The sequence below is a fragment of the Phyllobates terribilis genome, unplaced genomic scaffold, assembly GCF_046119375.1.
Source record: "Phyllobates terribilis strain yellow unplaced genomic scaffold, ASM4611937v1 Scaffold_56__1_contigs__length_8794411, whole genome shotgun sequence".
NCBI lineage: Eukaryota > Metazoa > Chordata > Amphibia > Anura > Dendrobatidae > Phyllobates > Phyllobates terribilis.
In genome coordinates this window covers 3,542,894-3,556,625 of record NW_027362816.1, presented here as the reverse complement: position 1 = coordinate 3,556,625, position 13,732 = coordinate 3,542,894, and the positions used below count along the sequence as shown (strand labels likewise).

General features: G+C 39.7%; 2 protein-coding genes across 3 annotated transcripts in view; both read left to right on the top strand.

Moving 5' to 3' along the window:
• LOC141192235 (uncharacterized) overlaps window positions 1-13,732 on the top strand; it is a 634,767-nt gene that overhangs the window by 556,018 nt on the left and 65,017 nt on the right. The gene's annotated exons all lie outside the window — the stretch shown is intronic.
• LOC141192238 (uncharacterized) lies at window positions 4,283-12,906 on the top strand. 2 transcript variants are annotated; one of them, XM_073661732.1, is made up of 6 exons: window positions 4,283-4,571; window positions 4,701-4,880; window positions 5,010-5,088; window positions 5,172-5,269; window positions 5,468-5,558; window positions 8,378-12,906. In XM_073661732.1, exons 1-6 carry the CDS (start codon window positions 4,494-4,496, stop codon window positions 9,292-9,294), a joined length of 1,443 nt encoding a protein of 480 aa, XP_073517833.1. In that variant the 5' UTR covers window positions 4,283-4,493; the 3' UTR covers window positions 9,295-12,906. The 2 variants fall into 2 exon arrangements, with proteins under 2 accessions (XP_073517833.1, XP_073517834.1); XM_073661733.1 differs by lacking the exon at window positions 4,283-4,571 and having other exon boundaries at window positions 4,754-4,880; window positions 4,966-5,088; window positions 8,378-12,905.

The following is a 13,732-nucleotide window of genomic DNA, read 5'->3' as shown; positions in this document are numbered from 1 at the left end:
AGAATTTGTATTATGGCAAGAAAAAAGCAGCTAAGTAAAAAAAAAAATGAGTAGCCATCACTACTTTAAGAAATGAAGATCAGTCAATCCGAAAAATTGGGCAAACTTTGAAAGTGTCCCCAAGTGCAGTTGCAAAAACCATCAAGCGCTACAAAGAAACTGGCTCACATGAGGACCGCCCCAGGAAAGGAAGACCAAGAGTCACATCTGCTTCTGAGGATAAGTTTATCCGAGTCACCAGCCTCAGAAATCGCAGTTTAACAGCAGCTCAGCTTAGAGACCAGGTCAATGCCACACAGAGTTCTAGCAGCAGACACATCTCTACAACTTTTAAGAGGAGACTTTGTGCAACAGGCCTTCATGGTAAAATAGCTGCTAGGAAACCACTGCTAAGGACAGTCAACAAGCAGAAGAGACTTGTTTGGGCTAAAGAACACAAGGAATGGACATTAGACCAGTGGAAATCTGTGCTTTGGTCTGATGAGTCCAAATTTGAGATCTTTGGTTCCAACCACCGTGTCTTTGTGCGACGCAGAAAAGGTGAATGGATGGACTCTACATTCCTGGTTCCCACCGTGAAGCATGGAGGAGGAGGTGTGATGGTGTGGGGGTGCTTTTCTGGTGACACTCTTGGGGATTTATTCAAAATTGAAGGCATACTGAACCAGCATGGTTACCACAGCATCTTGCAGCGGCATGCTATTCCATCCGGTTTGCGTTTAGTTGTACCATCATTTATTTTTCAACAGGACAATGACCCCAAACACACCTCTAGGCTGTGTAGGGGCTATTTGACCAAGAAGGAGAGTGATGGGGTGCTACGCCAGATGACCTGGCCTCCACAGTCACCAGACCTGAACCCAATCGAGATGGTTTGGGGTGAGCTGGACCGCAGAGTGAAGGCAAAAGGGCCAACAAGTACTAAGCATCTCTGGGAACTCCTTCAAGATTGGTGGAAGACCATTTCTGGTGACTACCTCTTGAAGCTCATCAAGAGAAGGCCAAGAGTGTGCAAAGCAGTCATCAAAGCAAAAGGTGGCTACTTTGAAGAACCTAGAATATAAGACATATTTTCAGTTGTTTCACACTTTTTTGTTAAGTATATAATTCCACATGTGTGAATTCGTAGTTTAGATGCCTTCAGTGTGAATGTACAATTTCCATAGTCAAGAAAATACAGAAAAATCTTTAAATGAGAAGGTGTGTCCAAACTTTTGGTCTGTACTGTACAAATTCAGACTTATGACAAATGGCCTAAGAACCTTGTCAAGGTAAATACCTAAATTCTGAGTCAGGCTGTCGACTTCTGCTACAATTGGCCGGCCCTTAAGGGGACAACTTGTGTATTTTGGGGAGACTGTAAAAAATGACCATTATAGGAAAATTTGGACAGAAGAAATCATATTCTTTTTTACTAATTTACTAAGAATATGATTTCCTCTGTCCAAATTTTTCTATAATGGCCACTTTTTACAGATATTTACGTTGACAAGGTTCTTAGGCCATTTGTTATTAATAGTAGTGTGAATAGATATGAACACAAAACTGGCAGACTTTAAATGGAGTATGATATTGGTCACATTCCCAATGGTTTTCGGCAGTGGCCTAATAGATATGATATTGGTCAGCGACCAAGTGTTAATATGTTTGAACACACAACTGGCAGACTTTAAATGGAGTATAATATATGTCAAGTTCCCAGAAATGTCAGGGTTATTTCAGCAGTAATATAGGATCACGTCTGATGACCATGGTTTTAGGTAGTGGCTTTAAAGATATGGTATTGGTCAGCGACCAAGTGTGAATAAGTTTGAGCACACAACTGGCAGACTTTAAATGGAGTATAATATTTGTCATATTCCTAAAAATGTTAGGGTTATTACCACAGTAATATATGATCACGTCTGATAACTACGGTTTTAGGCAGTGGCCTTATAGATATGGTATTGGTCAGCAACCAAATGTGAATAGGTTTGAACACACAACTGGCAGACTTTAAATGGAGTATAATATTTGTCACGTTCCCAGAAATGTCAGGGTTATTACCACAGTAATATTGGATAATGTCTGATGACCATGGTTTTTGGCAGTGGGCTAATAGATATGGTATTGGTCATCGACCAAATGTGAATAGGTTTGAACACACAACTTTCAGACTTTAAATGGAGTATAATATTTGTCACATTCCCAAAAATGTCAGGGTTATTAGCGCAGTAATATAGGATCATGTCTGATGACCACGGTTTTAGACAGTGGCCTTATAGATATGGTATTGGTCAGCAGCCAAGTGTGAATAGGTTTGAGCACACAACTGGCAGACTTTAAATGGAGTATAATATTTGTCATATTCCTAAAAATGTCAGGGTTATTACCACAGTAATCTAGGATCACGTCTGATGGCCATGGTTTTATGCAGTAGTTTAATACATATGGTATTAATCAGCACCCAAGTGTGAATAGGTTTGAACACACAACTGGCAGACTTTAAATGGAGTATAATATATGTCATGTTCCCAAAAATGTCAGGGTTATTACCGCAGTAATATAGGATCACGTCTTATGACCATGGTTTTAGGCAGTAGGCTAATAGATATGGTATTGGTCAGCAACCAAGTGTGAATAAGTTTGAGCACACAACTGGCAGACTTTAAATGGAGTATAATATTTGTCATATTCCTAAAAATGTCAGGGTTATTACCACAGTAATATAGGATCACGTCTGATGACCATGGTTTTATGCAGTAGTTTAATACATATGGTATTAATCAGCACCCAAGTGTGAATAGGTTTGAACACACAGCTGGCAGACTTTAAATGGAGTATAATATTTGTCTCATTACCAAAAATGTCTGGGTTATTACCACAGTAATATAGGATCACGTCTGATTACCATGGTTTTAGGCAGTGGCCTAATCGATATGGTATTGGTCAGCAATAGGTCTGAACACACATGGTAGACTTTAAATGCAGTATAATATTTGTGTACGTTCCCAAAAATGTCTGGATTATTACTGCAATAATATAGGATTCACTTCTGATGATGGACAAGTTTCTCTGCTTCCACATTACTGCAATTCTATTAAAATCAACCAAATCTGGCTGTATTCTGCTAACAAGGAAATGGAGCAGTACAAATTGTGTATTATATTGACTTTCAATAAAATAATCAGGAGTAAGAGCAAAAAGATTATTAGCCCTGATATCTAGGGCTATGAATATGAGAAACAGCAGCAGAAGTAAAATGCAATGACCCTATTCTGTTGTATATGCTCTACACAATTATTGCCTGGCTAACTCCTGCTATCACCAGGATTAATATGCATCAAAATTAGTCCTTAGAAGGACTGTTAGTATAGATTTGTAATGCTGTGGAATACCTCACTAAAACAACCGCCAATTCTTTCCCTCATTCATCTCCAGCTCTCTCTACTCTGCCTGCTTGACAGTTAGACTGTGACGATCAAAGGGTCCTTGGTTTTATATAGACCCATTGACGCTATTGCCAACGTAGCTGAGGCATTACAGTTAACGCATGTTAATTTGCTGTCTAAACAGTGCCAAACATGCAGGGCGGGTACTCGAGCTCCTGCCCAAGCGTTTCAAAATTACTCGCCAAGCATTCAGCATCTTGAGAACTGAGATGCTCGGGCAAGTACCGAATAGTGGCGAGAATGCTTGCTCATCACTATTGTAAACATGTTAAAAATAACAAAATGTGTCTTATGCTTTTTGCATGATTTTTTTTTACAAAAATTGTTGTTGCCAATTTTCTTTTGAAACATTTTAATATCTGCTTTTTTTCTGGTGTTTTTCTTGTAATATAGGAAAGCCTAAGGTCAGAAATAAACCCCATAAAACACTGTACATGGAGACTTTGGTATCTAATAATTTCTGTCAGAGGTGTTTTTGGAAACAAAAAAGTTTTTATAAAAGCCTCAAACTTCTGTGTGTGAATCAGACATGAGACCTTACGTGAAGATTACAGTCCGGGGAAGACGGGAAACATTCATATAGACAGTCGGTGGTGATGTGGTCAGTGACAGACTCTGCCAAATATGTTTCTAGAGCTGTAGTAGATGATGAAGATGTCGTCCTCATCATGAAGTATTTATTTCTTATGTCACGTGTAATGAATATCTCCTGCAGTATTGCTAATGTCGATTCCGGTCTTGGTAAATGAGACGCAAACTAACATTATGGAAGATGAGTCTATGAGAAATGTATTCAGCTGCAGACTTCGAGAAAGAAACTACTTGTTGTTCGTGGCCTAAAATATATAGGTTTTATTAGTAGGTATAAAGAAAAAAACTAAATACTTGAAAATAATAAATCTCCTCTTGTTTAACCTTATTATCTCCAGTAATTGTATTATTACACAGGATTTTTATGATGTTACATCGGCTCATCTTCTTCTCATTCAGGTCTCTACAATATTGGATCCTCTCAGTGAAGATCTTAGATTTAAGAGAATTTTCCTGATTTAGCCATCAAGAATGGATATGGACAGAGACAACATGGCAGAGAAAATATTACACCTCACCCTAGAGATCCTCTCCCTGCTTACTGGAGAAGTGAGAGATTCTGATTATGTCACATTACACCATTCTTATCTATGGGAATAACAGATGTACAGAACTGGAGAGGTGAGGACTCTGGAAATGTTTGTAGTGAGATTTATTAATGTGTCTCTCCATAACCAGGATTACACAGTAGTGAAGAAGACTTCTAGTGAGTGCTGTCAGGACCCTGTGTCTGAGGGATGGGAAAGACCCCTGAGCCCAATAACAGGGCCTCCACCTCAACCCCGGATGCATGAGGACATCAATGACCAGAAGATCCTAGAACTCGCCTACAAGATGATTGAGCTGCTGACTGGAGAGGTGACACTGCTGGGAATGCTGGGACATTATACATTAATGCTATGATGGGATAGGCGGGGATGATGGTATCATTGTATGTGTCAAGTTCCTATAAGGTGTCAGGATGTCGCTGTCTATTTCTCCATGGAGGAGTGGGAGTATTTAGAAGGACATAAAGATCCGTACAAGGAAGTCATGATGGAGGTTCCCCAGTCCCTCACATCACCAGGTAATAGACAGGACTGAATACACACGGCCTATAATTATCTGTATGTAAAGAATGAATTCAGTCCCTGTATGTGTTTCCTCCAGATCTATCCAGTAAGAGGACAACACCAGAGAGATGTCCCCATCCTCTTCTTCCACAGGACTGTAAACAAGAAGATCCCAGTGTTCCTCAGGATCATCAGGTAGATGGAGAGAAGGTGTCATGAGATCTCCCCTATGATGTGTAGACGGCTGTGAAGGTTTTGTGCTCAGTCTTGTTTTATCCACCAGTATTATATGTTTTATACTTGTGTAATGATAACGGTGGAGATGACAGGATTAAAGCTGATCATAGATGGGACTTCTCCATCTGTCTGTGACTTTTACAATATTTGTTTCAGGGTGAAGATTTGACCCATATTAATACTACAGAGACATATGTGAGGGGTGATGAGCGGTGTAAAGAGGAGATTCCTACATATGACTACCCAGGTGAGTAGTGACCACTAAATACAGAGTAACAGAATCTTCTCAGTTACCGGCTGTGGCTGCTTTATCGGTGGTGTAGTCCGGCCGTATCACAATCGTGTGATCACCATGTTGCCGCTAGAGCATAACATTCTCCACTGGTTACTCTTTTTTTACTGATGAAGACTGTTAAGTTTGATCATTTCAGTAGATGTGTTATTGTCTATAGTCACAGTTTTGACTACAGTAGTTGGTGCCCAACATACTCTGATTTAACCCCTTCCTGCAGCCAGTTTTCTGTTCCTAATCAGGCCCCATTTTTCAAATCTGACATGTGTCACTTTATGTGGTGATAAGTGTTGGAATTCTTCACTAAGGATAATGGGAAGCAAATGGACCTTACAAATTATTTTACATCTCTTGAATCTAACACCCACGGTTCAGCGCAGGCTCCGGTGCTGAGCCCACACTGAACCGAGCACATCTCAGCTGATGAATACAACTGACATGTGCCCGCAACAGCCGCGCATGGCAGACCCCTATGGTTGTCATGTCCTGATTGCTATGAGCGCCGCCCAGTGGTCGACACTCATAGCAAGTGAGCATTTCTGCTGCATACAGAGGATCTGCTCGTCGCCTCTATGCAGCAGAGCCGATCGGGCAAGTGCTGCTTCTAGTCTCCCATGAAGACTATTGAAGCATGCAAAAAGTAAAAAAAAAATGTTTTTAAAAATATTAAAAAAATATAAAAAATTAAATCACCCCCGTTTTGCCCCATTCAAAATTAAAAAAACAAAAAACAAAAACCCACATTCACATATTTGGTATCGTCGCATTCAGAATCGTCCGATCTATCTAAAAAAATAATTAATCCGATCAGTAAACGGTGTAATGAGAAAAAAATTCTAAACTCCAGAATTACATTTTTTTGGTTGCCGCAACATTGTAATAAAATGCAATAACGGGCGATAAAAACATCGGATCTACCCCAAAATGGTATCAATAAAAACGTCAGCTCGGCCCGCAAAAAATAAGCCTTCATTCTGCCCCAGATCACGAAAAATGAAGACGCTATGGGTCTCGGAAAATGGCGCCTTTTTTTTTTTTTTTTTTTTTTTTAGCAAATTTTGGATTTTTTTTCACCATTTAAATAAAAAGAACCTGTACATGTTTGGTGTCTACAAACTTGTAATTACCTGGAGAATAATAATGGCAGGTCAGTTTTAGCATTCAGTGAACGTGGTAAAAGAAACTCCAAAAAACAACTGTGGAATTGCTTTTTTTTGCAATTTGACCGCACTTGGATTTTTTTCCTGTTTTCCAGTACACGATATGGTAAAACCAGTGATGGTGTTCAACAGTACAACTTGTCTCGCAAAATATAATCCCTCGCATGGCCATATTGCCTGAAAAATAAAAATGCTATAGCTCTGAGATACACAAAAATGGAAAACCCCATGGTTGTTAAGGGGTTAATGCAAATTTTGCTGAAATAGTTTGCAGACACAATGTATTGGGGGCACTGTTCATGGTCACCAGGCAGCTCAAATGATGGCCACCACGAACAGCCTTGGCACTATCTACCCCGTTTTCCAGATCCCTGGGATTACCTTGCCCATCACGCTTTAACCCCTCTACATGGATCTGGACTTACACAGAGACCCCTAGGCTTGGGCCACGGTGTTACCTAATGTTCTGTGGAGTGAGATGGGAAGAAGAATAGTCAGGTTTCCGTGTCAGAACCAGGAGGGCAAAGAAAATACAAAATCAGAAGACGCAGAAGGAGTCCATAAATGGCCCGGGGTAACAACAGGAAACAAATACACAAGTGGGGAGCAGAGCACAAAGAACTGAACCAGAGGAGAACAAGGCTGTATCTGGCAGCTTCGGGCAATATGCTCCTAGCTTTAGTATGGTGTAGTGCTTTACAATTGGCTGAAACAGAGAGAAGATTACGCCAGCTGGACAGCACAAACACCCATACTGCCAGACTGGATGGTACTATAGGTCCCATGCACCCTAGCCTGCACCACCCAGAGCTTCTGGTTCCAATGTCTCCATCACTAGTGCTGCCTGCAGAATGAATAAGGTGGCTCCTGGTTACAAAAGCAGACGTTGCAGGGGCAGATCCCAGAGGAGATGGGACCCACCGTTTGCTGAAGCCCTAATATGACAAAATGGCAGAAAACCAGAGATACTCCATCTTGGAAATTATAACCCACAATGAATTAATCTTTAGAAGTAGTAACTATTTTGAAACCACAGACACTTTCTGGAAATTAGCACACAGTGGATTTTGGAAAGTGAAAATTGCAAATATACCATTTTATTACCCAACACATAGTACCAAGATTGTGTTCCAGGAGACACACATCGTAAATTAAGTGGATTCTTCTCACTAGAATAATGCCAAATACATGGATGCTAAATGTGATTTGGGCACACTGCAAGGCTCAGAAGCGAGGGGAAGATTTGACTTTGGGAGAGCGGATATTGCCGAATTGGTTTATGGAAGCCATGTTGCTTTTCTGGAACCTTTGAGCCACTAATAATGTGGGAACCTCTGTTTTTCCACTGACAGATGATGGGCCTGAGTGGGTTTTTTTTTGTGAGTTGAGCAGAAGTTTTTATCGGTATCACTTTTGCCTGTATAACATTGTTTGTTGGCTTTTTATTCCAGATTTGGGGGGCAGAATGAACAAATAGTTGAACACCACACTCTACTTGTTCATCCTATGAGGTTGTCTTGGTGAATAATTCAATATTTTTACATAACTTGGCATTTTTATAGATAACTTAACTAGAAATGTTCAAAAATATATAATTGTTTTTATTCTTGGCAGATGACTGTACAAGGAGATCAGAGGGACAACTGACATCTTCAATTTTTAAATCATATGATCCAGAGATCCCACAGGATACAATTCAAGTGAATTCCATTACTCCAGATATACCATCGTCCCTTCACAGCAAAGATTTGTCATCTGATCCTATGAAACAGGTCCTGTCTTCTGATTCATTACCGATCACTAAGGAAAATCGAAGTCACAAAATAAGCATTAAAAAACGAATTGCTCCTAAAGCAAAGACGCCATTTTCACGTTCAGAATATGGAAATAGTTTTCCCCTCCAAAAGTCTTTTCTAAAAGATCAAAAAATTCACACAGCGGAGAATAGATTTTCTTGTTTCAAATGTGGGAAATGTTTTAAAGAGAAATCAGACCTTGTTAGTCACCAGAGAACTCACACAGAGGAGAAGCCATATTCATGTTCAGAATGTGGGAAATGTTTTTTTTGGAATTCATATCTTGTTAGTCACCAGAGAAGTCATACAGGGGAGAAGCCTTTTTCATGTTCAGAATGTGGGAAATGTTTTAACCTGAAAGCGCATCTTCTTGGCCACCAGAAAATTCACACAGGGGAGAAGCCTTTTTCATGTTCAGAATGTGGGAAATGTTTTGTAGATAAATCAAGTCTTATCAAACACCAGAGAACGCACACAGGGGAGAAGCCTTTTTTATGTTCAGAATGTGGGAAATGTTTTGCAGAGAAATCAAGTCTTATTCCACATCAGAGAACTCACACTGGGGAGAAGCCTTTTTCATGCTCAGAATGTGGGAAATGTTTTACAGAGAAATCAAGTCTTCTCAAACATCAGAGAACTCACACAGGGGAAAAGTTTGTTTCATGTTCAAAATGTGGGAAATGTTTTACACAGAAATCAAATTTTGTTAGGCACCAGAGAACTCACACCGGGTAGAAGCCTTTTTCCTGTTCAGAGTGTGAGAAATGTTTTAACCACAAATTAGATTTTGTTAAGCACCAGAGAACCCACACAGGGGAGAAGCCTTTTTCTTGCTCAGAATGTGGAAAATGTTTTCTGAATAAATCTCTTCTTAGTCACCAGAGAAGTCACGCAGGGTAAAAACATTTTTTATTTTCTTAATATGAGATTTTTTTTTACTTGAAAATCAATTCTCAATTCTTTTTTCATGTTCAGAATGTTGGAATGTTTTACTCGAAAATTGTATCTTCTTAAAGGGGTTTTCCACTACTCCCGTTGTTATGCCTCATGTTTGCCTTGATTAAATAAAAACACTAATACTCAGATCCTGTGCTGGCGCTGGTACAGCAGTGTCGGGACTCACGTTCCTTGGGCTCACTTGAGGTTGTTATATCACACGAGCCCTGAGCCTAATCAGTGTCGGCTTCACTGTCACTACCTTCGGACATATTGAACATCAATACGAAGCCAGGGAAATGGATGCTATCTGACTTCTTTGTGAGGTTAGATTTGTTTGAAAGTGGGGACAGTGACGCCAGCACTGATTGGGAGCAGGGCTTACATGACGTAACAACCTCACATGAACCCTGAGAATGCAAGTGATGGGAGGTTTGTATAAGTGTTTTTATCTTAATAGGACCAAACAAGAGGAATGAGAGGGGGTTGTTAAACCCTTTTAAACATCAAAAATCCCACACAGAGATAAGTCATTATCATACATAGTGTGAAAAATGAATTACTGGAAAACTCGTATCAAGAATTAACTCAAATGGGAAGAAACTATATATGTTACTGACAAATTGTACAAAAGCATAACAATCGTATAATTAAATGAGAAAGGGAAATTACCTTAGAACTTACCATAGTTTTTGGCCTATAATATACACTTTTAGCAAGAAAAAAATCTTGCTAATAAATGAGTAGGTGTTATAGACTGGAGGCAGCTTCCTGTAACAGGAGAATGCTGAGACACTGTCCTTCCTGATCACTGAGAGAACTGCTCTCTCTCCTCTAGCCCCAAATTTATGTAACTGATTGATGCAGAGCAGGAAAGGAAGGTACCGGGACCTTCACAGAGGTTGCACTTCCAGAGTGAGCAGCTGAAGGACCTTATATCTGATTAGCTCAAGGACCTTTCAGATCATGTAACACTGTTTTACATATTTTCAAAAGTTGTCAGGTTTAGTTATGAAATGAGCCATTTCTTAATGATTTTGACCTTCTGAATTAAAATCTGACAGTGAAGTGGGCATGACTTGGCATCCGAAGAAGATTGCCCCTTGACTGCAGTGCTCTGGCAGCCTGTGCCATTATTTAGCGACTACCTCAGCACCTGTCCTATTAATATAGCTCCAGCACTGTCCCATTACCCAGGAACGATGACCAGACGGCTCCAGCCATGATATCATTATTGACAAAGCCTTAGGGTCCTGCTCCCTAAACACCTTCCACGTGATGTCCTAACCAGAATCCACTTCTTTCATATTAAAGAGTACCTGATCTTCTGCTCAAGAAAGAAATGGAAACTCCCCAAAACTTTCAACCAAGTGAAGATTTTCTATTATGTGTCCTTTACTACCATTTGCTTTTGCAGGAATCTGTCCCCCATTACCTCTAGTCTCAGGGAGAACATGATCATTTACAGTTGGGACTTCCCCTTAAATCTCCTCATTAACCACAGCAATGCCTGGCACTCCATCGCAATATACGAAGAGGGTAGAGACCTACTGAGAAGATGGGACTTCAACATCTCAGATCATCCTCCAGAGGAAAATTTGAACCCATGTCGAAGGGAGAACGTCTGGCAAACTGTCCCTTCCAGAAAAACAGGAAAAGACCGCTGAGGTTACTTAGGCATGTATTTGGGTGTCTGTCGGAGTTGTGTGCCTACCTCGGCATTGACAAAGTACTCTCACATAATTGACCTCTTATTTGTCTTGCTTATCTTTTAAGTTGTTTTTTTCTTTTTTCTTTTTTTTTTGTTTAGTCTATCTGTGGTTTTAGTTAGTGTAACTGATATTCCCCTTATTTTGTTAGTGTCTTAAGTCTATCTCAGATGGCTCTTAACCCTTTACGACCTTGGACGTATCCATATGTCCAGGTCGGTAGGTACTAAGGTCCGTCATCTGTCAATTGAAATATAGAAGGCTTCCACGTTACTGGTAGTACAAAGGCTCTGGAAAAGCGTTATGGCTCTCGCCCTCCCAAAAGAAATTCAGCAAATTCTGCGCTCCCAAATCCAAATACCCCCTCCCTTCTGAGCCCCAGTACTTAATCTTTAATGCACATTTGTCAGGGTGATAGCATCCTGACACTCCTTTATTATTCACCAGCTTTCATTGAAGCTTTGCAGGTGATAAGAAACCACTGGAACGTGATGAAAATAACATAGTTCATTTAGCATCATAGGATCCTCGTCCTGTGCAGTCCTGGTGGTCAGTGGTGAGAATGTATTGTAATTGACACAGTCTATTATCACTCCGCCTTCACATCATTGTTGCCTTCTGGGACTTCCGGAAAGCGGCTGTTTCTTCTTGTAACTTTTGAGAATCTCTGGAATTTAGAAATATCAAAAGTCTTTATTAAGATAAAATTCATAATTGCAGTAACTTGATTGAAGTCTTCATTCCCTAATCTAATACCAAATCTGGCAGCTTCTTAACCTATAATATCACAGTGTAACATAGCAATCAGTAATATTCATCAAATTATTATCAAAATATTAATATAAATTATGTTTGGAATAATAAATCAATAATAGATAATTCATTATTAACCAAGTTTTTCATGTGATAGAACATTTTTATATAATAGGTGTAATTACTTTTTCAACCCATAAGTGTCAGTGTGTTTTGATGTAACAAGTGTTTATATCTTTACTAGAATGTTGTGTACTGTGTAAAGGTCACTAAACTTCTCTATGTACGGTATAAAGGTCAATATAATTCCTTATGTTTTGTATAAGCATCACCATAATCCTTTGTATACTGTACTAAGGTCAGTACATTGATCTACTGTATATACACTATAAAGGTCATTAAAATGCTCTGTGAAGTATATAAGACCCTTAGAATGCTCTGTACATTGTATAAAGGTCACTAAAATGCTCTGTGCTCTGTACACGTTAATAGAAAACTCTATACACCATGTAAACACCAATGCATAGCTTATAAAGGTTGCTAGAATGCTATTTATACTGTACTAGCTGTACTACGCGGCTTCGTCCGGGTTAATAAATGGTGTTAGCAAAATAGAATGTGTTAACAAAAATTTATTCTCCACACAAATAAAACAAAACAAATAGAAATGTAATTATTAAGAGACCATATCCATTTTTCCTATCTGAACTTTAGAATTATCCTGATAGTTTATGGTCTGACTGGTAACAAAAGCCAACATGTTTCAAATCTCCAACCATTTCCTGTGCCCTGGTGGAAGAAATAGCAATTCTCTTAGTGGCAAGTCGGCCTTCTCTCTGCTGAGATGACTCATTGGCCCTTGAGGAAGCAGCTGTTCTTCTCTTATCTGCAAGCCTCGCTTCCCTCTCCTCAGAAAGTTCATTGGCCTTTGAGGAAGCAGCTCTTGTTTTCATGTCTGCAAGCCTCGCTTCCCTCTCCTCAGAAAGTTCATTGGTTCTTGAGGAAGCAGCTCTTGTTCTCTTTTCTGCAAGCCTTGCTTCCCTCTGCTCAGAAAGTTCATTGGCTCTTGATGAAGCAGCTGCTGTTCTCATGTGTGTCAGCCTTGTTTCTCGGTCTTCACATTTTTCATTGGCCTGTAATGCTGCTTTTCTTTTCGCATCAGCTGACATTTGTGCCATGAAATTCCTTTTCTTATGAGGCATTATTGTGGTAAAAATAGTCTGTAACTGGCAGTTTCTATATCCTCTCACATACAAGTAATGTGACTGACATCAGCCTTTCCACCAACACATCCTAACTGACATCTTATTACCTTACACAAGCTTTGTTATACTGAGAATGTCCTTTATGATAAAAAGGAGGAACAAGGAGCAAAATGGTAAAGAGCAATAGAAATTTTAATAATTAAGTTAAATATCCATTTAAGGCAGGAGTCTGCCATAATAACATGTAGCCCTGGTCAGTAAGTAACAAATGCCTTACCAAGGGATAGCCTCTTGAGAAAGCCAAGAAACTGCTAGTCGAAACGTACATTGGGGCTCCTTCTTACCACGGTTTACCACCTTCCCCGCGCTCTCCATCTATCCCTTGGTAAGGCATTTGTTACTTACTGACCAGGGCTACATGTTATTATGGCAGACTCCTGCCTTAAATGGATATTGTGTGTACCCCTGGTTTATATTTTATTTCTTCTTTTTTGCCTGCCGTGCTCTTTCCCATCTTCCTTGCCTTTACCCAATGCAATGGTCTGGGGGTTATGAGCTTATGAGTACTGG